This window comes from Caenorhabditis elegans, chromosome IV (genome assembly GCF_000002985.6).
Source record: "Caenorhabditis elegans chromosome IV".
Lineage (NCBI taxonomy): Eukaryota > Metazoa > Nematoda > Chromadorea > Rhabditida > Rhabditidae > Caenorhabditis > Caenorhabditis elegans.
Genome location: NC_003282.8, coordinates 4,525,044 through 4,547,061, shown reverse-complemented (window position 1 = coordinate 4,547,061; position 22,018 = coordinate 4,525,044). Strand labels below are relative to the sequence as shown.

Here is a 22,018-nt window from a genome sequence, read left to right as displayed (position 1 = left end):
CATAAAACTGTTTTAGGAGTCTAAGTACAAACCACAAACATCTGTTACATCGAACGCAGTATCAATGGAGCGCAGTTGCGTTCCTAAGAAGGAATACGGTAATTTGCACTGAAAGTTCACCCGAAGTGTTATGGGGTTATTCAAGTAATGTTGCGAAATTTATTTAGGTATATTTTTGACATGATAATTGTATTAAAATACATGTTTTTTGAAATAGTATTTTAATACAGTTGTGACGTACTTTTCAACACTTTTGGTTTTCCGACACTACTTGAATAACCCCATAAGATTGCTGACTTTTTGCAACTTATGAAGAACTTATGAAAGGATCACCAGCAAACTTTGAAAGTTCCGGATAGTGAAAAAAACAATGGCAATTGGATCATGAACAAACTTAGACAGCTGTAGATAAATTATACAATGTTTCAAAAAGATAATTCAACAAATTGCCAAAACAGATTTGGTAAGTCTACATCACTTCTAGCTCTCATATTTCATGCCAAAACGTAGAAGATAGAACTATTGGTAATTTCGAATATGGACGTTTTTTGGGAACAGTTTCAAAAAATTATCCCAGTGAATTTATGAATTTGATAGACTACGTTTAGAGTAGCACAAGGCCTGCTAAGCCTTAGATAGGCATAGTAAGGCGCCTTACGCCTTGGTGTAAAAGCAAAGGCTTGTGGTTTGCATCCCCAAAGTATGATAATTATAAGCGTAATTCCTGAGATTCCTATTGGTACCGAATATCGTATCGTAATTCGTGTCCCGCAATTTTTAAAGATAGCTTTTCTGTTCAAAGTTTTAGAAGATTATCAGGCGAACTGGTTTTAAGAAATTCTAGAAAATTTCAACCTATTAAAAGGATAGTATTCTACCTCATTTAAAAAAATTTAACTGAACTTAAAATATCAGATTAAGAAACAATAAGAAATAACATTCAAATTACCAAAAATTTAAGCTGAGAAAACATCGCGCAAGCAACGCGACCGCGACGCAGCGGAATCAAAGGCGTTAGATTTCAAAAGTTGGGGTTTTAACTTTCCTAAATCCTCACATGCACTACAATTAAAGGTACAAAATGATGATGTTGCACAAGTCAGAGACAACAACCCAGTCTATCAAAAAACAATGATGATAAGGAAATCATCCCCCATTCATTGTATATTTCTTTTTTTTTTGTTTCACTGCCTTAAGTAATTATTGGCAACTGAAATAAAATGAAAAACCCCGAATTATTACCATTAATTTCTCGGAAATCGCCGGTGAAATATTATCACAATGAGAATATTTCATTTTTCGAGAAAATGAGGCGGCAGAAATCAAAAAAGGAGGTGAGTTTCTTTTTTGGAATTGATTTTTGCAAATAAAAAACTATAAAATTTTTAACATTCCGCGAAATCGAAACTTAAATCCAAAAAATCAATAATTAAAGTCAAAAGTATTGCGAAATACTGCTCACCGTAACATAAAAAACTGAAATGGCAGTGATTTCTTGCTCGAAAACGCAAATGTTGCGACGCCCTTTTGCCATTTTGTGAATGTGTCAAAAGGCTACTAACAAACACAAATAGAAGGAAAACTTGCAAGAATTATTAACGAATCCCCTTTAAAATATTAAATTTTCCTGAAAAATGCCATATTTTTTCAGTCAAAACATAGAAAAGAAGAGCAAAAAACATAATGTTTTCTTTGTTTGCTCAGCGAATGGAAAACCGGCGAAAAAAAAAATGAGGTGAACTCCAATAAAAATAAATTCCATGAATTATTGATTGATTTTCCACCAAAAACCCCGTATTTCACTTGATTTAAACATGAAAATTTCGTACAAAAATAGCAAATGTGTGAGAAACCCGCCGGGCGGTGAGGAGACGATGTACGCGCGCGGCAGTACCCTCTGTCAAAAGGCAGCGAAGAGGATACCGCCCGTCTTTTGGGGGCAAAACAGAGAAGGGGAAGACGTTTTGTTTCGAGGAGAGCATGATAAAAAATGTTGAATTGAAATGGCTGAAATTGAGATGGAAATCGGGGAAAATGAGCGAAATTCAAAAAAAAAACGATAATTCCTTATTTCAGCTGGGAACGGAAGGTTTTTTTTTCTAAAAACTTTGGAGCTCTAAAAACTTGCGAAGGTTCCTCTCGGAACTTTCAAAATTTAGAAAAAATTCCAAAATATTGTGTTGCCTGGGGCTTTTGTTCGAGTAAATATTTGGAATGAGAGCTTTAGCTTGGATGACTTTCATGACAAGACCCATAGACACTTCAAAGCTGAGGAATCTGTAAATCTGAGCTTGCTTAGACTTGAAAAAAGGCAATTATCGAAATTTGAAAATTCTTACTCTTCTCTAGAACTTCCATGTAGGCTCCAAGGCGACCTCCGCCTGCGTCGAGCCTGCGAATTTTTTCTTCATTTCCTAATTAAATTTCCATCGAAATGAGTAAAATGACCATGTTAGAAATTTGTGAATTTCACACCGAAATGCGGAAAAGGCAGGCAGGCGTCAGGTCCTAAAACCGCGCCTGCCTATCACATCTGCCAACACATAATTTTCTCCCATAATCTCCAAAACTTTTATTTAGTTTCAACTTTCCATCAATCATATTTCTCCCTTCAAACCTAAATGATCTATACACATATGTTTGCCATGCACGTAGAGGCCAATTAAAAAACACGTAGCATCGGGTCTTATCACTTGATGCATCTTATCAGTATCACATAGATTTCAATAAATAAATATTAAAAAACTAATTTTCAGTACTATTCGAGGCTTGAAAAGTTGAATCAGCTGTACGAGGAAGATGACAAGCTTCTGGAAGGAATCACGCAACCGGAAGAGGTTTGAGCATTGCCAATTCTTGAGCTTAAAGTTTTAATGAAATTTATCTTCCAGCACGAACAAAGCACGGATCGATGGCTGGCCAACATCTCCATTGCTCTCAACCTGACACTTCTCTTCACAAACCTCCTCGCCTCAATTTTATCCGGTAGTTTATCGATTGTTAGTACTTTCGTCGATTCGTTGATGGATGTGACAAGTGGATTGATAATCGGAATATGTCTAAAATTGATAAGGAATACCAATATGTTTAATTATCCCAGGGGAAGGAATAGGTAATTGGGAGGAAGTTTGAAATTATTGGAAATTGGAAGTTTCAGGTTGGAACTAGTTGGAGTGATAATCTGCTCGATCTTGATGGGAATTTCCAATACACTTTTGGTTATGGAATCGATTCGATCGATTTTAGAAGGAGATGTAAGATAATGGGAAAAAAGCTTTAATTGTAGACATGTAGATTCAGGCCTTTTCTTAGAAGGCTTGAGAGGTAGGCGAAGGTAACCGCGAAGAAAGCCAGGTAGGGATGTACAAGTTCAGAAATCATTTTTTAATTTTTTTTAATTTTTTTTTTTCGCTAGTTATAGGAATATAACCTTATAGATGGTTGTATAGCGCCCACCTGCCTTCTAGGCCGCCTACGCCTGCCTCGTGCCTACACTATCAAAGAGCACATGAACATTTAACGAATTTTTGAAAATTACAAAATTCATGCATGCATAAAACGCTGAAGGTCCAGTGAAATTTAAAGTAAAGACGGCATGCAGGCAAGCAGGAGGCAGGCAGGCATACCTGACGACATCCCTGTCTATCATGCCTCAGCTGTCATCTTTCTGAAGCAAGTTCTAATTTATCGAACAAATGCTTGAAGCTTCAAGCTACCATTTTTTTGAACTGTTTTGAACTATAAACTATATACTTTTTATGATGTTTAAGGATGCCCTTCCCAAGCTCAATTAATCCCACAAACGTCTTCCAGATCAACCCAGTCATGAACATCACAACGATTTCTATCATGCTTGGTGGATCGGCTGTCAAAATAATTCTGTGTCTTATCTGCTATAAACGTGGCTCGAGCTCTTCAATTGTTCTTGCAATGGACATGAGAAATGACATTGCCACGTCGATAGTTGCAATTATTTGTGCAACAGTTGGAGATCGCTACTGGCCTTACGCAGATCCGCTTGGAGCTATTTTAGTTTGGTTAGTTTATAACAGGTGTGGGCGGCAATCGCCTTTCGGCAAGTTTCTTTGTCGACAAATTCGGCAAATCGGCAAATTACCGATTTGCCGAAAATTTAAATTTCCAGAAATATGCCGATTTGCCGATTTTCTGGAAATTTTGGTTTTCGGCAAATTACCGATTTGCCGTTTGCCGAACATTAATTTGCCGGAAGTTTTTAGAGGGATTTTTTATAAGACGGAAGCAATTAAAACTGTGCCTTTTTGAAATTTTTTCTAAATATTTGGATACGATTTGCTTACTTTGCAAAGTGGATGTAGAAATATTCATAGAATAAAATTTTGCCGATTGAAATTGAAATTCTGAAATTTCCAAAACAAAATGTGCAAAACCACAATTTTACGTTATTTTTCAAAAATTCCGGTAATTTGCCGATTTGCAGAATTTTCGGAAATTTCAATTCCGCCAATTTGCCGACTTGCCGATTTACCGGAAGTTCCCAATTCCGGCAATTTGCCAATTTTCGGAATTTCTGGAAATTTCAAGTCCGGAAATTTCAATACCGGCAATTTGCCGGTTTGCCGATTTGCCGAAAGTTTCCGATTCCGACAATTTGCCGAATTTCCGGAAACTTCAAGTCCGGCAATTTGCCGGTTCACCAATTTGGCGCAAGTTTCCAATTTCGGCAATTTACCGGTTTGTCGGAAATTTTCGATTCCGACAACTTGTCGATTTGCCGAAATTCCGGAAATTTCAAATCCGGCAATTTGCCGATTTGCCGGAAAAAATCGTTTGCCACCCACCCCTATTTTATAATCCCAGATAATACATTTGTTACAATAAAAACAATTTCAGCGGAGTGATTGCCACGTCGTGGTACGGACATGCAATCGGACATGTACCTCACTTGGTCGGGAGACGTGCGGAAAGCGAGAAACTATCGAGAATTCTGAAAATTGTCATAGAACATGACGAGCGAATTAAGTAAGTTACGGGATTAACTGTAACTGGGCAGAATGTCTAATAATCATTGTCTTCCTTTAGATTTTCAATTATCAAAACTTGTTTCAGATACGTGGATCATGTGATGGTGTACCACACAACCCTTGAAGCTTTGGCAGAAGTACATATCGTGATGGACGAGAACCTTCCGTTAAAAGTAACACATGATATTGCTCAAAAACTGGAACAAAAATTAATGATGTTAGTTTTTGTGGAACGATGTTTTGTGCATTGCGATTATGAGTGTGATGGCGATAAATAATTTTTAATTTTTTTCAAAAATCTATATTTATTACAAATTGCACAGTTTTTGTTGGTACCCGCAAAGTGATTAAACCAAGAAAAGTAAACGAAAATTAATTGTCTAATGTCCAAATTTGTGTCCAGTGTACTGATCAGCTGACACCGGGAGCCCAAAATATTTCCATTGGCTCCAGAAACAGAGGATCAGAAGTAGTGAGCCTATCAGGTCACCGAGAGCCGTTAGGAATGGAATTGCAGAGTTATCCGGGTCGATTCTCATTATCCACATTGCGCGGACCAGGATTTGACAGATGTACAGGAGGGTTGTTACCTGGAAACTTGAAATTGTTGTATTTCTAGGCCCATGCTGGTTTTGGGCTTTTTAGGCCTGTTGCCTGCTTGGCACTCCTGCCTGGAGCATCGTTGCCAAAACTATCGTTGTGCTTACCTGAATTGCACAAACTAGAACAAATGAAATGGTGAAAGGAGTGGTGTTGTGGAAGCCAACGCCGAATAAAAAGATGATAAAGATGAAAATTATATTTGATGGAACAGAAATTCCAAGTAGAATTTGAGCAGCCGAAGCGTCTTCGTCTGAAAAAATGATGTATAAAAATTTCAACCAAACTTTACGTACTATTCCCGAAGAACGCCCTCCAGGGATTGATGTAAGTTTGAAGTGATCTAACTTCGATTTCTCGATTCTTCCGTGCTCTGTGAAGTTGTGTGGATATTCTGCTTGCCTGAACAGCTACCAAATTCCCGCCGAGACCATTAATTAGTGGCTGGAATGCTGCCAGTGGGGGATAGGTTTGCATAGATTTTTTGAGAACAAGCCCGCTGAATGTGGTAATCATCATTGCGCAAAGGATTGGCCACCAACCGTTTTTGAGAACCTGCAATTAATTTTTTTGTGAATGTTTCTTGCAAACGGGCAGGGATTTCAGGAATTTGTCAACTATCAATTTTTTTATAAGAGTGTTATAAAAAATTATCAAAAGGAAATTTTTTGATTGAAGGGTTTAAAAGTATTACTGATTAAAATTCTTCGGTATTTCCGCATGCCATTTCTCAAGCTTACCTCTAGCGTGAATCGGTCTTCTGCTGCCATCACTGCTCCAACAATTGCGATGGCGTAGAAAAATAAGAGGATGACAATGAGCAACGTTACATGTAAGTCTCGCATGTGGCATGCCAATGTACCAACAGTTAACTGAAATTTTAGGTTTTACCATTTGTCTTTTATTTGTTCAAAATGTGTTCAACTGTTAGTATAAATTAGTTTGAATCTTGATCTATTATTCGATAGTTAAATAATTTTTGATAGCTCTAAAAATAACAGAGATACAAGCTGTCAAAGTAGTGAAGGGTAAAGTAAAGGGGTGAGCCTTCTTGACAAAAAAGGCCCGCGAGATGCCTGCCGCTCTAACTTTTTTCCAGAGTGAAGTTGACAAAATGTTGCTTATAGAAAAATTTTGGACAATGTTATTAAAATCATTTTGCCTGTTAAAAGTTGCTCGCTTAACCCCATTAATTTTTGAGTTATGCTTATTTTAAAGCATTGGAAAATTGTAAACAAGCCAAAATTAAATAGGAGCCCTACTCACCAAAATATAAAGAGTTGAAACATCGCCAAGCGATGCTGCAACCGGTGTCGATATGTTATCCGGATTCAACTTCCATCGCCGTGCAGCAATAACCACTGCAACCATCAGAAGAGATAGTACTAATGATGCGAGAGACGCAGTCACAACTGCTGATAACAACAAGCATAGAGTATCGTCGAATGATATCTGAAGTTCATAGTAGATACTTTAAATTGACAGGATGGATATACCGCTTGTTCTCCTAGAAATAGGACAGGGATAACTGCCAGGGATGATACGGCAATGGCTTGGCATTGGATAAGAGCCATGTTGGAGAGAGCGACGTTGATTTTGTCTTTCCGGCTTTCCATGAAGCCGAGATTGGCCTGAAGTTTGAATATTGAAATTTGAAAGTATGTAGGTAATATCGAGGCATATGAGTTTAGATCACAATTATGAACAATTTTCTTCATAAACTTTGTAAAACTTTTTTCGGAAATGAAAACCCCATAGCCAAAATATTATCATTAGAGCGCACTTCACTCACCAACGTGGATAGCCTCGATGAAAGTGTCATCTCAAGATTTCCCTTCAATCCGACCAACGTCGGCACCATTATTACTGCATCTGGAAGTGTCGTGAAAAACTCAGAACCTTCTGCAGATTCGAGCATCACACCGGCGAGAATTAGTCCGAGCCCGGCGAATAGGAATGGGATCAGGGCCTGAAATTTTGAGAATTTTGGGCGTAAAATTTGGTGTATTGGGTGGAAATCTCTAACACGGTCATGTGTCGATTTACGCAGCTCGTGTACTCCCCGATGAAAACATTTTATGACTGAAATGCTCGTTTTTAGACCATTTCGCGATTCGAATATTAATGCTGCGTAAATGGACACTTGGTCTTACCTCAGCTAAAAACTGCTTCTTACTCTCCTTCTCCGCTACATTGAACACATGATTTGTCTTGGAAACATTCATTTTTTGAATTGTCACAGCTATCGGAGCGAATATCCAATTTTCGACTATCACATTTGATAATGTGTCACCCGTATTGTGGTTGTTATTCTGATTGTTGTTACCTTCTACGATTCTGGAAATTTTTCGATGATAAGATAAAGACAAAAAATATCGATTTTTTGCACGGTTTTCCATCAATTTCCATAAGTTTTAGCGTCCATAGTGACGCGCTGCACTAAGCTCTACTTCACTACAGTATAGTGCTGCGCCAGAGTAGTGAATTGTCGGCCGCTTAAAGACCCAAGATTTCTTAACGCGCCCCTTATAGGCGCCATTCCGTGGTCCGGATTAGGCGTGCGATCCGCGGTTTCCCGGTGTTGTGGACCTCCAAGTCGGTTACACAAGTCCCATAAATCGGTGTACAACGAATAAGTGCCTTCAAACTCCGGTAGAGCATTGTCCAATGCTAGCTGCGCCAGTTCAATTCGGTTCCGAGACCCCCTTTCCCCAACCCGTGTAGCGTAGACGCCGCCGAGTTCTTGACCACACTTTTGCAAATTTTAAAGGAAATGTGAAGTTTTAAGGTGTCCGTGCCTACCTACCGCCTATTTTGTGAACTTTTCTAATAGGTGTAGGCACGAAACAGGCCTAAAAGGCAGGTGGGTACGCATAAATTGAGACTCACTTATATTTCACGGGGTATACACAAATAACGTTTAGTAGAGACATTAAAAATTTAACAGTTATCAAATATTTTTTCAACTGAAATATTGTTATAGTTTTGCTATCATTATAATAAATTTACTCTATGATCATTCGATAAGTGATCAGCTTGAAATTCAAAAATAATATTTTGATGTGCAACTTAAGAGATCAAATTTTTACAGAATTAAATTGTGATGTCTAATTTTGGTGGGTCTTGTATCGATCTAAAAAGCAAGTTTTAAAAAAAAATTAGATTTTTTACAAACAAAGGTTCCCGCAAAGTTTCTAAAATATTTGCCTTATTGAGTACACTCGAAATTGCTAAAAGTACAAAAACAAACTCGCAACTTTTTTTTCAGAAATATGTGATATTCTCTGAAATTGCAAACTGTAATTTTTTTCCAGATTAAAAAAAAAAACATTTTTCGGTCCAAAACAGATGATTATTGTTTTATCTATAGATTATATAGCTCCTAAAAATCATCTAAAACCTGCAAAAGCTTTGCTTTTGAAGCAATTCTTTGTGCATCAAAACTAAAATTACTGGAAAAATTCAAGTTTTAAATCGAAATTTCAGAGGTTTAAAGTTGAGTTTTGCACCCTGAATTTGTGTGATAGACTATTCAAATCAGGAGCTTCCAAATGAAATATTTATTCTTTAAAAGTTTTTTGTTAGATCGCGGTGAGACCCGCCAAAGAAAATGTACCTTTAAAACTTTCTTGTCACGAAAAATTCGAATAAAAAGCGGCGGGAAAACAGTAAGAGACGCAGGAAGTAAAGTAAATGTTGGAAAAAGGAATTATGAGAGAGGAATTGCCTACTCCGTTGCCGCCGATATGCCTCTAATAACACAAAACGTGTGTTGCCCCCTGTTATCGTTTGGTGCGCTTGTCCTCGATACGGACAGGATTTTCATTAAAAATGTGGGAGAGTGTCTTGAAAACTTGAGCACTTGCTCCAAAAACTCACAGAATTTTGGTAGTCAGGGACATCGTTTGGTTGTGTAGTCTGATGGAAATGATCCAGAGCCATCAGACAAAACTAGTGGATTAGGGAGAAAATAATTAGGTCTAAACTATGGGTCAGAGTTCGAAGATCTTTGAATTTTTGTCAGCTTCCTGGTTCGAAAGTTTTGAGGTCAGACGAACAAAAATATAAACAAACATTTATCATGTTCTAATCAGGGGTGGGCGGCAAACGATTTTTCCGGCAAATCGGCAAATTGCCTGAATTAAAAACTTCCGGTAAATCATCAAACCGGCAAATTGTGGTTTTGCACATTTTTTTTTGGAATTTTCGGAATTTCAATTTTAATCGGCAAAATTGTACGCAACCAATGAATGTTCCTACATCTATTTTGAAAAGTAAGCAAATTCTATGAAAATATCTAGAAAAAACGGGAAATTTTTTTCAAAAAGGTACAGTTTTAAAACTCCGTCTTATAAAAAATCCCTCCAAAACCTTCCGGCAAATTGATGTTCGGCAAATCGGCAAACCGGCAAATTCCCGATTTGCCGAATTTGTTGACATAAAAATTTGCCGAACGGCAATTGCTGCCCACCCCTGATACAGAGCCTACAAAAACTTTAACACATCAGTTTAAAGGAACACGCTGTACTTCTGAGTGGGTCTCGCCACGACTTCAGAAGCTTCAAATCGCCTCTAACTTTGCCTAAACCAACCGATGGCCCGTTCGTGGCCCGTTCCCGTTCGATGGCCCGTTCCGATGGCCCATGGACCGATGGGCCGATGGACCGATGGCCCGTTCGTTACGGTGTTTAAAAATTATGAATTTTTCGCAGGCGCAGGCTTCAGTTCTACCACCTTATGTCAATGGGGGAGTCTCGCCCACATGGAATAGTTAGGATCCAATGAACGGCCAGAATTTTCTCATAAATCCAAAAAAAATTTACAAATGATCAATTGTAGTTGATTGTGGAATCTGAGCCTCCATTACCCCATCAATCGGCTCAAAATCGTCGTGCTCATTCGACATCTGAAATTTTTTCAAATTTCACGACTTTTAAAATGGAATAGAAATATGGTGGAGGAATTCGGGTGAAGTTCACTAAAAAAAAGTACGCTCCATTGAACAGAGTGAGTGGAGTAGACGGACGGATGCACGGAATGTATAATTAGGCATCCGGGATGAAAAAAAAAGAAGGAAAAGCAGAAAAAATAGGAAAACGAAAGCAAGAAAATAATATGTGTATTCCTTATTTTTTCCCCTTTTTTTTGCTTTTCAGATATATTCTTCTTAGAGCAGGAAGAAGCCCGCCATAAATTAGAAAACAAAAAAGTGAGCTCAGACCACAGCAGCCAAATTGGCTCAAGGAGGAGGCAAAGAAGAAGGAGCAAGGTTATCCAGAAGAGCACCAACTGAATTGGTGATCACTTTTTTTTGCTCTGGGAGAGAGTAGGGGGAGAGCAAACCGCAGAAAACGAGAAAAGATATATTCATTTCAGGGCGGCCGGATTAGAAGACGAAGGAGGAGGGGAAGAGAAGTGGGGGACACTTTTTGCAACCAAAAACTTAAGAAATAAGAACATGAGATTTATGTACTTTTATATCAAACGGATATCTCTTTTTTTGCTCTGTAACTAACTGACTTTTGATTGATACCTGCCGGATGTCCGTTATAGTTTTATGCTGTTCGCTACGTCAAGAACTTCTATGTTTTACTCATAAGTGGGTGAGATCGGGCCATAGCGGGCCGGCCTAGCGGGCCATAGCTGGTCATAGCACAAGGTAGAAACACATTTATGGAAAGATATCCAAATTTCTTGAAACTTCTAGAAACTTGTGGAAAGAATTAGATACTTTGAACGTCCGGAAAAATACAAGAAATTTAAAAAAAATCACAAATTTTTCAGCAACTACCTGGCTTCGTCGCTGGGTTCTTGGTGTTTTCTACCACCGAAAAAATGCAAACAAAATTCGAAAAAAAGCAGAAAAATGCAAAAAATTATAAATCTCCACAAAATTTGTATAGAATTGGCTACTACGAGTTGTCATAACAATTCTTCTCGATACGGAAAATCAGAAGGTGTAAATATTTTGTTCGATATTTCTTGGACGAGATGAAAAATCGCACAGAATGAGGGCCAGTCAAAGAGGTCTAATAGAAGAAGACGATTATGTCTTCAAGGCGACCTACGTCTACTTTTAAGGAGGACTAGGCCTACCTTCAAGACCACCTACGATTAACCAAAACCATACAGAGCTAGTGGCATGCAGGCAAACCTAGAGATGTGTCTGCATGTAATGTTTGAAAAAAAGGAAATAAGTTGTCCTAGAGGAGCACAATTACTCAAACAATATATTCAATTTTTTTCGACTTTTACGTCACCAAAACCAAATCCAAATATGTTATATCCAGATAAATAATTCAAATTTTTTTTTTTCAAAACTAGAATTCTTTTTAAAAATACCAAAAATAGGTTGGCACACTAATTAAACTAATTGCTGTTTTACTTACTTCACAAAGATCATTTTCTAAGAAAAAGTGTAAGCGAAGAAAGTAAAAGAGAAATAGAGAATGTGTAGAATCCATAAAACTCTCTTCTTTATTCGTTTTCACTTTTTTTGGTGTCGTTTCGATTTGAGAGCAATTTGAAGGGGGAAGGAGATTGAGAAATGTAATATTTTGATTTAAAATTACAGATTTTTTCAAGTTTTAAAATTGAATTCTTGCCTTTTTAATTTTTAATTTTGGTTTAATAAAGTGTTAAAGAGATGAAAATCTGAGCAGCCGAAAATTTAACAAAAAAATTCCAAAAAAGGCTTCTCGGTGAAGCCGGCACTAATCGAGCGTGATTCCGAAGGAAAATGGATGGATTTGACACTTTGTTTTTGTGGTTTCTAAACAACAAGAAAAAAAAGTTTGAGACGGATTTTCGAGCCAACTTGGGAGCGGTGATATATTATTTTTTATGGACATGAACTTTTTTTTTCAAAAAGTTGCGAACTTTTTTTTTTGAATGGAAGAAGCAAATTTGGGGAATTTTCGAGGCAAAAATATTTCAAATTGTTGAGGCGTGGGGCGCTTTCCAGCCTTATCACTCGCCTGCCTCTACAACAGGGTGTTTGTGGCTTTCCGCATAAATGGGTCATACTTGACGAAATCCTTCAACTTTGCTATTTTTGCAAAATTGGACTCGCCCATATATTGGTTTTTTTGGCATATTCGCAACTTTTTCTTGTATTATTTTAGTAACTTGCTACGAAAAACAAAGAAAAAAGTGGTCAGAAATTATGAAATTCAATTAAATTTTAAAAAAACCACATATACATACACTTTTCTCTGTCTTTGTCATATGATCAGTTGCCAGACAAGTACAATTTTTGATTTTCCAAATCTCATAGACATTCCCATAATCCGTTGCGAAAGAAAACTCTTGGAGAAGAAAACATTGAAAAGGGATTTTTATGAACAAACAAAACAAAGTTACGAGAAACCTGTAGATGATGATGGGATTTCAAAAGAATTCAAGAAAACAACTGATCAGGAACGAATTCAAGAAAGGGGTGAGAAGCTCACAGAGCTACTGAATTGTTAAATAAAATGGAAGACAGTAGGCATGCAGTAGGAAGGCAGTAGGTGGGCAGTAGGCAGGCAGTAGGCCGACAGTAACCAGGCACTAGGAAGGCAATAGGCAGGCAGTAGGCAAGATACCTGCATTTTTTAAGAAGGCGTGAAGAGAGCAAGAGATGTGGTACCCTCGTTACGCCTCCACACAGTGTCCAGAAATTAAAGCAAAAATCCATTAAGAATGAGTAAACCCGTCGTAAACAAGTATCTTGGAACATTTTGTAGTCCGTGAGCAATCGCGTGTTTGGCTCCGCCCAAGCCAACAAAAGCCCTACAATTTCCTGCTCATTCTTCATTTCCTGATCGCGAAAGACAACAACACGAAGCACGAGGAATCGGGAGGGACGAGTACGGATATCCGGATATTCAACTTTTTTTGATTTAGGACGGTTTTTGACAAGTGAACATATTCATGTAAAGAGGGAGAGGAGACTAAATTGGAGGGTTGGAGCCCTGTAACATTATGTGCACATGGCGAGACAGTGCCTGCCTACTGCCTGCCTGCGACAGCTTCTGATGATGACTATTGTGAACCAGGAATTTGTCGGCTGCACATTTCCCAAATTATAGCTTCTTTCCCCGTGAAATGTTTACATTTATAATAATATCAGGGTGTTGACACCCCGTACTACATTTAGCAATAACTTTTACACCAAATGAATGAGTCAATTTGGAAACATTTGTAGTAATCTTTGAATCCACTCCTCCTCTGTTTTTCCCCAATATGGAACAAGTCAAACCCGTCTTTCATTTCTCATCGTCGGCATCATTAAGCTTGTCCTACTTTCTTACTACTTGTTGTCCATCCTCTTGAGGAACAGAGATTCAGGCAAAAATGTTGATGGAAAAACGTTTCGAGAGTGTTCACAAAAAGAGACCTCAAGCGGTTGTGAGTTTTCTTTTCAATTATCTAGAGATCAAAATTTAATTTTTTGAAGGAATTATTCCAATTAAACACAACACTCCTCTTCTGGGTTGGATTTGTTCCTCCGTTGTTTGCCGCAGTTTTTGCGATTCTCACTGCCATTATACTACATCAAGATAAAATCACAAATTACGCATGGATCTGTGGGGTAAGCTATTTTCGTCAAGTGCATTTCCCTACAGCCTGCCTTCTGACTGCCCACCGCTTGCCTACTGCCTGCCTACTGCTTGCCTACTGCTTGCCTACTGCCTTCCTACTGCCTGCCTACTGCAATTTAAGTTTTCAGAGAGCTTTTCTACCATCACTGTCAAGAATCATCAACCTAACTCTCGAAGGACTCGTCTGGCAACTATGCATATTTTTTCATATTCCCTTCAGATTGCTTGAGCTGTCAGTGGGGTGTGAGTTGATTTTTTTTTGGGAAAAGAAAATGTATTTTTAACGGAAAACTTCCAATTAAAAGAAACGTAGAAATTCGAAATAAATATTTTCAAGCTGACAATAAAACAATTGCAGGGGTAAGATATGGCCGATTGGAGAGCCGAGCGAATACTCATCGTCTGTGGTATAAAATGCATAGACATTTATATTTGGTTTTTGGTGTCACTGAGCTCATTCTGCTCAGCGGATTGTCAGCTATTGGAGAGAAAGAGCATGGCAGTGAGTTTAAGTTTTTATTGGAGAAAAATTAAAGAGATTTTGAGGGCCAGGAAAAATTCTGGTAATACTCAGCTCTCAGCTCTAGGTGCCCGAGATGTTGAGCTCCTAAACTGAGAAAGTTTCAAATTCGTTTTTGCAGAGCCTCACTGAAAATCTGAAAATCAAAGTCTGAAAAAGTTATTGTCACTGACCTCATAAATTCTCCTAGGTGAACCGTAGTAGGTTTTGCGAAACTTAAAATAATTAACTCTTTATTACGGCATCGTCCGTTTTTCGGTTGGTCTCACCCGGTGGTGCCTCCACTCGCCCTCCACAGTCCCCCCAACCATGAACATTTTCAGTTTGGCATGTATGCTTCTTCTACAGTTTCGGAGTTGTCGCACTTCTATTTTTCATCTCCAATACTGTCTGCCACTCCCAATCTCTTTACTTTCTGAATCCCTATGTAACTTTTTTCAATTTTTCCAAAAAAACACTACAAATCTCTATTATCAGGGTCGAATATCTTATCATGTGAAGATTGTCATCAGCATTTGCTACTTCCTCTCAGCACCTGCAATTGCCACCTTTTATGCCCTGTATTGGAAAGCTTGTTTTACATGGGGTACTTTAATATATGAATTTGATATGAGAAAAAAAAAATTATTTCAGCGTATGAACTATTTGCACTAGTGGAATATTTGGACGTTTTCATGGTGATCTTTTATCACGGATGCTGTGTATATTGGGATATTCAGCACAAGGTAGGGTTTTTTACTATAGTTTTTTTCCAAGTTTTGTAAACTTTTCCGTATTTAATATTTTAAATGTTCCTGCAAGAATACTCCCCATTTCTCAAAACGGCCAAGAAAACTTTAGAATTTACCAAACCTTTGACTGCAAAATTTCAAACTCCAAAAATTTCGGAAGCTCATAAAAATCCTCAAATTTGACAGAAATTCGAACGTATGGAAAATCAAAAGTTATCAAGTTCTGAAATCTGAAAATTCTACTGACTTCTTTTTTTTTAATCTTCAAATATAATTTTTATTTTATTCTCATACATTTTCATTTTCAGGTGGTATTCAGTGTTCGTCTCAACAAGCCCTCAAAACTAGATAATATCATCGAAGAGAAACCGCTGAAGAAGGAAGTTACGACGGAATTATGAATTTTAAATATTTGTGATTTTATTTCAAAGGCACATACTAGGTTTTCTAAAGAGTTCCATACTCAAAGTACGCTCTTCGATCACAAGGTATTCGCGAAATACACTGAAAACTAATTTTTCTATTATTGGAAACTTAAGTCTTATCATTCTGATCTGATATTTTGAACCTCTAGTTTTATTTTTATTGATTTTTTGTTTGGATATTCATATAATGTGCTTTATGAATAATAAAAAAAATTGGTTTCAAACGAACTGGAATGTGCTGTGACTTCCAGTGATTTCTGGGATTTCAGCCGTTTTCAGATTTCTTTTTTCGGTAGAATTGACATTCGGATTTGAGACTTTTTCATTTTTTTTCACGAGAAACTAATACTTGCATTGGATTTGGTATGTCATATAACTATTGTTTATTCTAATTTTCCATTTGATATCTAGGAAATTGAGGTAAAATTATCGAAAAATTGGAAAAGATCGCATTCAGCCGCCGCTCTTCAATTTTGGATACTCAGACATTTTCAGATTGTTAATCTAAAATTAGTATATGAACCAGTTTACCAAAAACCTTTTTTTTACCTGAATTTAATTTTGATAGCTTTGAGAGCTAAACTGCAAAAAGTAGGAAAAAGTACACTAACTGCAAATTGATACTCGTAAATTTCAAATAACGCATTATTATTGCAGTGTGACTATTTGCTAATTTTCGAATACATCAATAAAGAATATATGATTGTTTGATCTATCTTGTTTCAAGTCTACCCTATCATTTCCCATTCATTTGCAACCCAGACGCAGAGATACAAACCACAACTCTTTGAAAATCGATAGATAATTTATGGTTCATATTATCAGTTTATCAAGGTTTTCTTATCACCCATTGTCTCGTTCATTTCTGCCATGTTTGCAAAACTGTCCGTCCACCAGCTGAGAGATCTTCTCCCTTTCTTTACTTCCCATCCAAAATTTGCATTATTTGCCAACGCTGTGAAATTCGAAATCGAAAAACGTCTACCCAATCATCCGTGTGATTTCTACAGCTATCAGAAATCCGAAGAAAATGCAAAGTACTTCTATTGCTTCCGCCATAATCGCCTTCCAGATAGTTGTCGGTAAGATTTATTAGGCTTGAGGGGGAGAGGTTTGCCAATGCTTTTGTACACAGGCCAATTCTAATGATAGGAAGCGTTCAAACCACGGTCAACGGGGATGACGTCATCTGTGGTCTGGAACAAATCAAAAACTCGGAACCTGAGTTTGAAAACATTATTCTTCTTGTAGCTAGTACGGAACTCGCGAAATTGGTAACAATTTATTTTTAGGATTTTTTTAAAATTTAAATAAATATACAGTCTAGTTAAGTTTGTAAACATCAAATTAAAATTGAGGGGGGGGGGGGGGGGGTTTGAATCGGCATAAAAAAGTTTTTTTTTTGAGATTTCTCGTTATGAAATTCAATTTTTTAGGGTTTTTTGAGCTTATTTAAACAAAAACCTCAGCCGATACTACCATTTTTAACGCTTTTGATAGACTATTTTTCTTTTGATCCTTTTTTTATTCAGGCCAACAAGTATCTTACAACCTGCTGTAATATCCGTGAGAACTATAATGTTCCCTGTAACAACTTCTACCTACCTATCACTGTTTGCCCTGAAATTCAAGAAAAAGTCGATGGAATCACTCTTCCTGTCTCCTTTTCAATTGGTTCCACTCGACTCGAAGATGCCGAAATCGTGAATTCCACGTGGAAATTTGCCACCCCGGAAGACATTTTGCAACAAAAGTGAGTGAAATCGAAATAATTCGTTTGTAAATGTTTGCTAGGGAGAAGATACAACGCCTTCCGACCGCCTGTATATTCCACGAGGAAAAACCGATTGCGTTTGAAATGATAGGATTACATGGGCAGTTATCGCACCAATACACAATGCCAGGATACAGAAATCGAGGATTTGGAGCGATCATTGAGAATTCAATTGTTTCGAAATGTTTTAGGTAAAAATTAAAAATTTTATTGGATGGTAGGTGTTAGTAGGGACAAGGCGCCCTGGACGCCCAGTAAACGCCTTCAAAAAAGAAAAAAATTGTGAAAGAAAAGTGAATATGAAATGAGAAAACCTCATACATAGAAATTAAATTTGAAAAAAGTAGTAGTGGAAAATTTGCCATCCGGGAAGAAACACGGGCAAGATAAGCAAAACGTATTTAGATAATAAGTTAACTAGTATAGTATCTAAATTAAATTATTCCAGAGAAGGGATCACACCTGTCAAATCGGTGGAGTTGAGCAATGAGCCGGTACTGAAAAGAAGTTTAGAGCATCCACTCTGGGAAATCGTGAAGGATGAGAATGGAGACAAAGTGATTTTCGATTATATTGAGTATTATTGAAATTGATTATCTAAAACAAATAGAATATATTGTTGGTTGTTTTTCTTTTAATTTTTGAAGGAATATTTTATAGGTTGACTTATATTTATTGTGTAACAAAAACAAAAGTAACAGCATTTTTTGAAAATGTTCCTGAAAGTCAGGATGTGCGGCGCCGATACCAAACTGCTTACGCCATTGGTACAAAGAGGTACACGGAGAAAACAATTCTTAAACTTTTTGAACTGCGATAAATAGTTATCTAGGTTTTAGTGTCAACTATCAACCGTTTTCTTATCACCCACTGTTCATTTCTACCATGTTCGCAAAACTTTCCGTTAACAAGTTAAAAGATTTTGTCCCTTTTTTCAATTCCCATCCAAAATTTGCATTATTTGCCAACGCAGCAAAATTCGAAATCGAAAAACGTCTGCCCAATCATCCGTGTGATTTCTACAGCTATCAGAAATCTGAAGAAAATGCAAAGTACTTTTATTGCTTCCGCCATGATCACCTTCCAGATAGTTGTAGGTAAGATTTATGGCTTTTCTGGGATTTTATGGAAGGAACGTTGGCCTCATTACCTATAATGTTGCAGTTAGAGAATCTTACAGTAATCCTGACAATAGTGTAACTATCACAAGCCATCCCTGAAGAGCTAATAGAATAAACGTGTAAAGTTTTATTATACTCGACATTTGGCACCAGCTTTTCCCAAGTTTGACACGAATAATAATACCTTACTATTAGATCAGAAGTTGCAAAACTTGGGCAAAAGTTAGGCAAGCCTTGGTTTCGGCGACCCCAATGTTTAGAGGGTTGAGCTTGAGTTGACCCTAAACTAAGTCTTTCCAAAGTCTTGCTTAATTTTTGCACAAGCTTTTTCAACTTCTGGTCCAAACTTTAGCAAGATGCTGGCGCCAAACTCCGATTAGGGCATGTTAGGCCTGGCGGACTCGTACCCTCAACTACACTTCCTGTCAAAATAAATGTTAAGATCCCGTTCAAATTACCTGCAAACGGAAAATTGGTAATGTATGTATAAAGCTGCCGTGCACAAACACTAGAGTTCGCGCCAAAATCTCAGGCAGGCACCAAGGCCAGAAACTGCATGATTGCTTTGAAGTCTAGTGAATAATTTTGTACACAGACCGACTCTAATAGGAAGCGGTCAAACTATGATCAACGAGGATGACGTCATCTGTGGTCTGGAAAAAATCAAACACTTGGAACCTGATTTTAGAAACATACAAGTTCTTGCAGCGAGTACTGAACTCGCGAAACCGGTAAGCTTTTTCTGACTAGTTTTCTGAAAAACTGTGAGTGAAATCGAAATGATTCGGTTTTATGAAAAAAAAGTTTGCTAGGGAGAAGATACAACGCCTCCCAACCGCCTGTATATTCCACAAGGATAAACCGATTACCTTTATAATGGTAGGATTGCATGGACAGTTAGCTCATTTGTACACACTACCACAATATAGAAATCGAGGATTTGGAGCCATAGCTGAAAACTCGATTATTTCGAAATGTTTTAAGTAGAACTTCTCTAAAGCTCAACAAGTCTAAAATCACATTCTTCCAGAGAAGGAATCACACCTGTCAAGTCCATAGAATTGAGCAATGGACCGGTGCTGAAGACATGTTTAGAGCATCCACTTTATAAGATCCTGAAGGATGAGAATGATGGCAGAGGGATTATTGATTACATTGAATATTATTAGTATGTTTAAGTGCCACTACTTTGGTTTTTTTTGTAATTTTTTGTTTAATTGAAAAAATAAATTTACTGCTCATCGAGGAGGTTTTTCTGATTATTCAAAAACGTATTTCTGACGAGAAAAAACAGTTTCAACTACAATAGTCTGAACTTTACCTAAGCCTAAGCCCAAGCTAAGCCTAAGCCTAAGCCTAAGCCCAAGCTAAGCCTAAGCCTAAGCCTAAGCCTGCACTTAAGCCTTATCCAAAGCCCAAGCTGAAGCCTAAGCCTAATAGTAAGTCTAAGCTAAAGCCTGATTTTAAAACCGAAGCGCTCGTGATTGGAAAATTAATTCTGCCATCGAGAAGTCATTGTAGGACCTAATATTATTCGCAATCAGATTCAGGTTTGAAGCTTCAGTTTAAGGGGAACGCCGGAATCAGCTTATCAGCTTCCAAAAATCGATGAGGACGAGAAGGGACATCCCCAAAACATCCCCACTGCAGATCTTCTGATCTTCTCCTTCCTAAACACATCTAACTCCCAAAATCTACAATCAAGTTTGCTAGCTTGCCATTTTCCTACCCTACCAACAACTTTTTTCTCTAAAATCCCGAATATTAACACAGTTCGTTTATTCTTTTATTTGCAACAATAGCATATAGACGAAATGTACATCAAGTTTCAATTGAAACTTCAATTCCCTTTTTTTTGAAACATCTCGATCATTGTGGCCGAATCAATCATCCTCACACAGCCTAGGCATCCCTGGATCACCAGTGTTAAAAATTGCGTAAGATTGTCTGGAGGAGGTGGGTGACATCAGGAGAAAAAATGAAAGACGTGTATGTCTCTCTTTCGTTCTGTTCCAATTAAAACTTGTTACGGTACGAGACTTTTTGAGTTTGCCATTTCTCCGCGCGCGCGCAGGAAGCTACACCACACCAAAAACTACATATGCGAGACGCTTGTACGATTCGGGTTACGTAATCATTGTGGATGCAAATGGCAAATGTAGGTAGAAGAGAGGGAAAGGAGGAGATATAGGAAAAGAGATATGATTATTCGATGCGAAACTGGGTGAGGCTGGGATAATGAGTAAGATGCTGGGAATGGGAAAAGACTTGGGCTCCTGGAAACTTGGCGGCTCCTAGAGCAAATAGGAACTTTTAAGTGTATTACTGATGCCTTCGAGACCCAGTTTAAGGAAGTTCAGACTGTAGAGCTTTTAAACCAGGCATATTCTGTGAAATTAAGTAGGCACTTGACTGCCTGCCTTCAAGGCGACCTGACAAGACACTCCTATGTTAAATAGTGTGAGTCTTGTAACCCGGAAATTGTGGGGCGGTGCAACAAGCCGCCTTGAACTTCTGTCTAATGACACCTAATGACATCTGATCAAGTCGGCTAAAGATGGAATAGGTAGGCATGTCGGTAGGTCAGTTTTACCAAATTTCAATATGAATTTGAAAACAAAATTAGGAAAAGCGCGTTCTATTGTACTAGCCTCAGATGAAGGCTGCCAAAAAATAAGCCAACATTTGACAACCTTATACCGAAGTTTGGCAATTATCTGCAAAAGTACGGTAACTTTTTGTTAAAATTTGACAAGATTCTGCCAGAGTTTGACAACTTACTGTGACTTGCAACTTACTGGCAGACTTTGGAAACTGCTTGTCTTTACAATCTTTAAAAGTTTAGCAATAATTTTTGGGGAATGACTGAGCACATGGCAACGTTTTGAAATTTTGCAAAAAAACTTACAACAACAAAAAAAATGGAAAAAGGAAACATTTGGCAAAAGCTGGGCAACCTTGATTCCTCTAATTTGCGAAACAGTGTAACCAGGAAGAGCGATAAGCTGATTGTGTGATTTACAAGCCCTCAGCGGGGTGCCCCACACCGGCGGGTTTTATGATCATTATGATATAAACAACACAATCCTCTCCCCCCCCCATATCAATAGTGTTGCATTATCACCTTCGAAACATCACAGGCTGATGGAGAGACGCAGATGTTACCGGCCCATTGAACCCGAAGCCGAACGCTCTGGTTTTTTGGACGAGGAGACGTAGAGTGTTGGAGAAGAAAAAAGAAGAAGAAGCCTGGGTGTCC

At 37.8% G+C, this 22,018-nt stretch overlaps 4 protein-coding genes, 5 non-coding genes and 1 pseudogene across 11 annotated transcripts; 8 read left to right on the top strand and 2 right to left on the bottom strand.

Moving 5' to 3' along the window:
- The first annotated feature begins 1,143 nt into the window (after window positions 1–1,143).
- Window positions 1,144–5,369, top strand: ZK185.5 (Cation efflux protein cytoplasmic domain-containing protein). Its single transcript, NM_001038374.7, has 7 exons — window positions 1,144–1,334; window positions 2,757–2,837; window positions 2,892–3,112; window positions 3,158–3,254; window positions 3,814–4,037; window positions 4,873–5,001; window positions 5,089–5,369. Exons 1-7 carry the CDS (start codon window positions 1,221–1,223, stop codon window positions 5,279–5,281), a joined length of 1,059 nt encoding a protein of 352 aa, NP_001033463.1. The 5' UTR covers window positions 1,144–1,220; the 3' UTR covers window positions 5,282–5,369.
- On the bottom strand, window positions 5,276–10,515 carry ZK185.2 (SLC41A/MgtE integral membrane domain-containing protein). The gene is made up of 9 exons (NM_068185.10): window positions 10,427–10,515; window positions 7,757–7,940; window positions 7,396–7,572; window positions 7,100–7,234; window positions 6,870–7,055; window positions 6,344–6,475; window positions 5,900–6,158; window positions 5,711–5,856; window positions 5,276–5,593 (listed from the first exon to the last, which is right to left on the bottom strand). Exons 1-9 carry the CDS (start codon window positions 10,507–10,509, stop codon window positions 5,384–5,386), a joined length of 1,512 nt encoding a protein of 503 aa, NP_500586.2. The 5' UTR covers window positions 10,510–10,515; the 3' UTR covers window positions 5,276–5,383.
- ZK185.8 lies at window positions 6,960–7,108 on the top strand. Its single transcript, NR_053112.1, has one exon. It is a non-coding gene; the product is annotated as an Unclassified non-coding RNA ZK185.8 (non-coding RNA).
- On the top strand, window positions 8,146–8,360 carry ZK185.9. Its single transcript, NR_101911.1, has one exon. It is a non-coding gene; the product is annotated as a small nucleolar RNA ZK185.9 (small nucleolar RNA).
- Window positions 10,516–10,846: 331 nt separating the features above from the next.
- On the top strand, window positions 10,847–10,987 carry ZK185.7. Its single transcript, NR_053111.1, has one exon. It is a non-coding gene; the product is annotated as an Unclassified non-coding RNA ZK185.7 (non-coding RNA).
- Window positions 10,988–13,936: 2,949 nt separating this feature from the next.
- ZK185.4 (Frag1/DRAM/Sfk1) lies at window positions 13,937–16,088 on the top strand (the record flags this gene model as incomplete). Of its 2 annotated transcripts, NM_001038373.3 has the most annotated exons (8): window positions 13,937–13,994; window positions 14,044–14,178; window positions 14,317–14,431; window positions 14,547–14,690; window positions 15,032–15,135; window positions 15,186–15,294; window positions 15,342–15,433; window positions 15,748–16,088. In NM_001038373.3, the coding sequence occupies 8 exons, from the start codon at window positions 13,941–13,943 to the stop codon at window positions 15,838–15,840; spliced, it is 846 nt and encodes a 281-aa protein (NP_001033462.1). The 2 variants fall into 2 exon arrangements, with proteins under 2 accessions (NP_001033462.1, NP_001294336.1); NM_001307407.1 differs by lacking the exons at window positions 13,937–13,994; window positions 14,044–14,178; window positions 14,317–14,431 and having other exon boundaries at window positions 14,603–14,690; window positions 15,748–15,840.
- Window positions 16,089–16,629: 541 nt separating this feature from the next.
- Window positions 16,630–18,303, top strand: ZK185.3 (Glycine N-acyltransferase-like protein). Its single transcript, NM_001383079.1, has 5 exons — window positions 16,630–16,946; window positions 17,000–17,138; window positions 17,397–17,617; window positions 17,659–17,829; window positions 18,087–18,303. The coding sequence occupies exons 1-5, from the start codon at window positions 16,735–16,737 to the stop codon at window positions 18,223–18,225; spliced, it is 882 nt and encodes a 293-aa protein (NP_001370684.1). The 5' UTR covers window positions 16,630–16,734; the 3' UTR covers window positions 18,226–18,303.
- Window positions 18,304–18,523: 220 nt separating this feature from the next.
- On the top strand, window positions 18,524–19,930 carry ZK185.10 (annotated as a pseudogene). Its single transcript has 4 exons — window positions 18,524–18,735; window positions 19,355–19,490; window positions 19,572–19,742; window positions 19,790–19,930. Coding segments are annotated over exons 1-4 (660 nt in total).
- A 1,933-nt stretch (window positions 19,931–21,863) lies between these two features.
- On the top strand, window positions 21,864–21,984 carry ZK180.14. The gene has a single exon (NR_053110.1). It is a non-coding gene; the product is annotated as an Unclassified non-coding RNA ZK180.14 (non-coding RNA).
- ZK180.15 lies at window positions 21,892–22,011 on the bottom strand. Its single transcript, NR_053109.1, has one exon. It is a non-coding gene; the product is annotated as an Unclassified non-coding RNA ZK180.15 (non-coding RNA).
- Window positions 22,012–22,018: the final 7 nt, after the last annotated feature.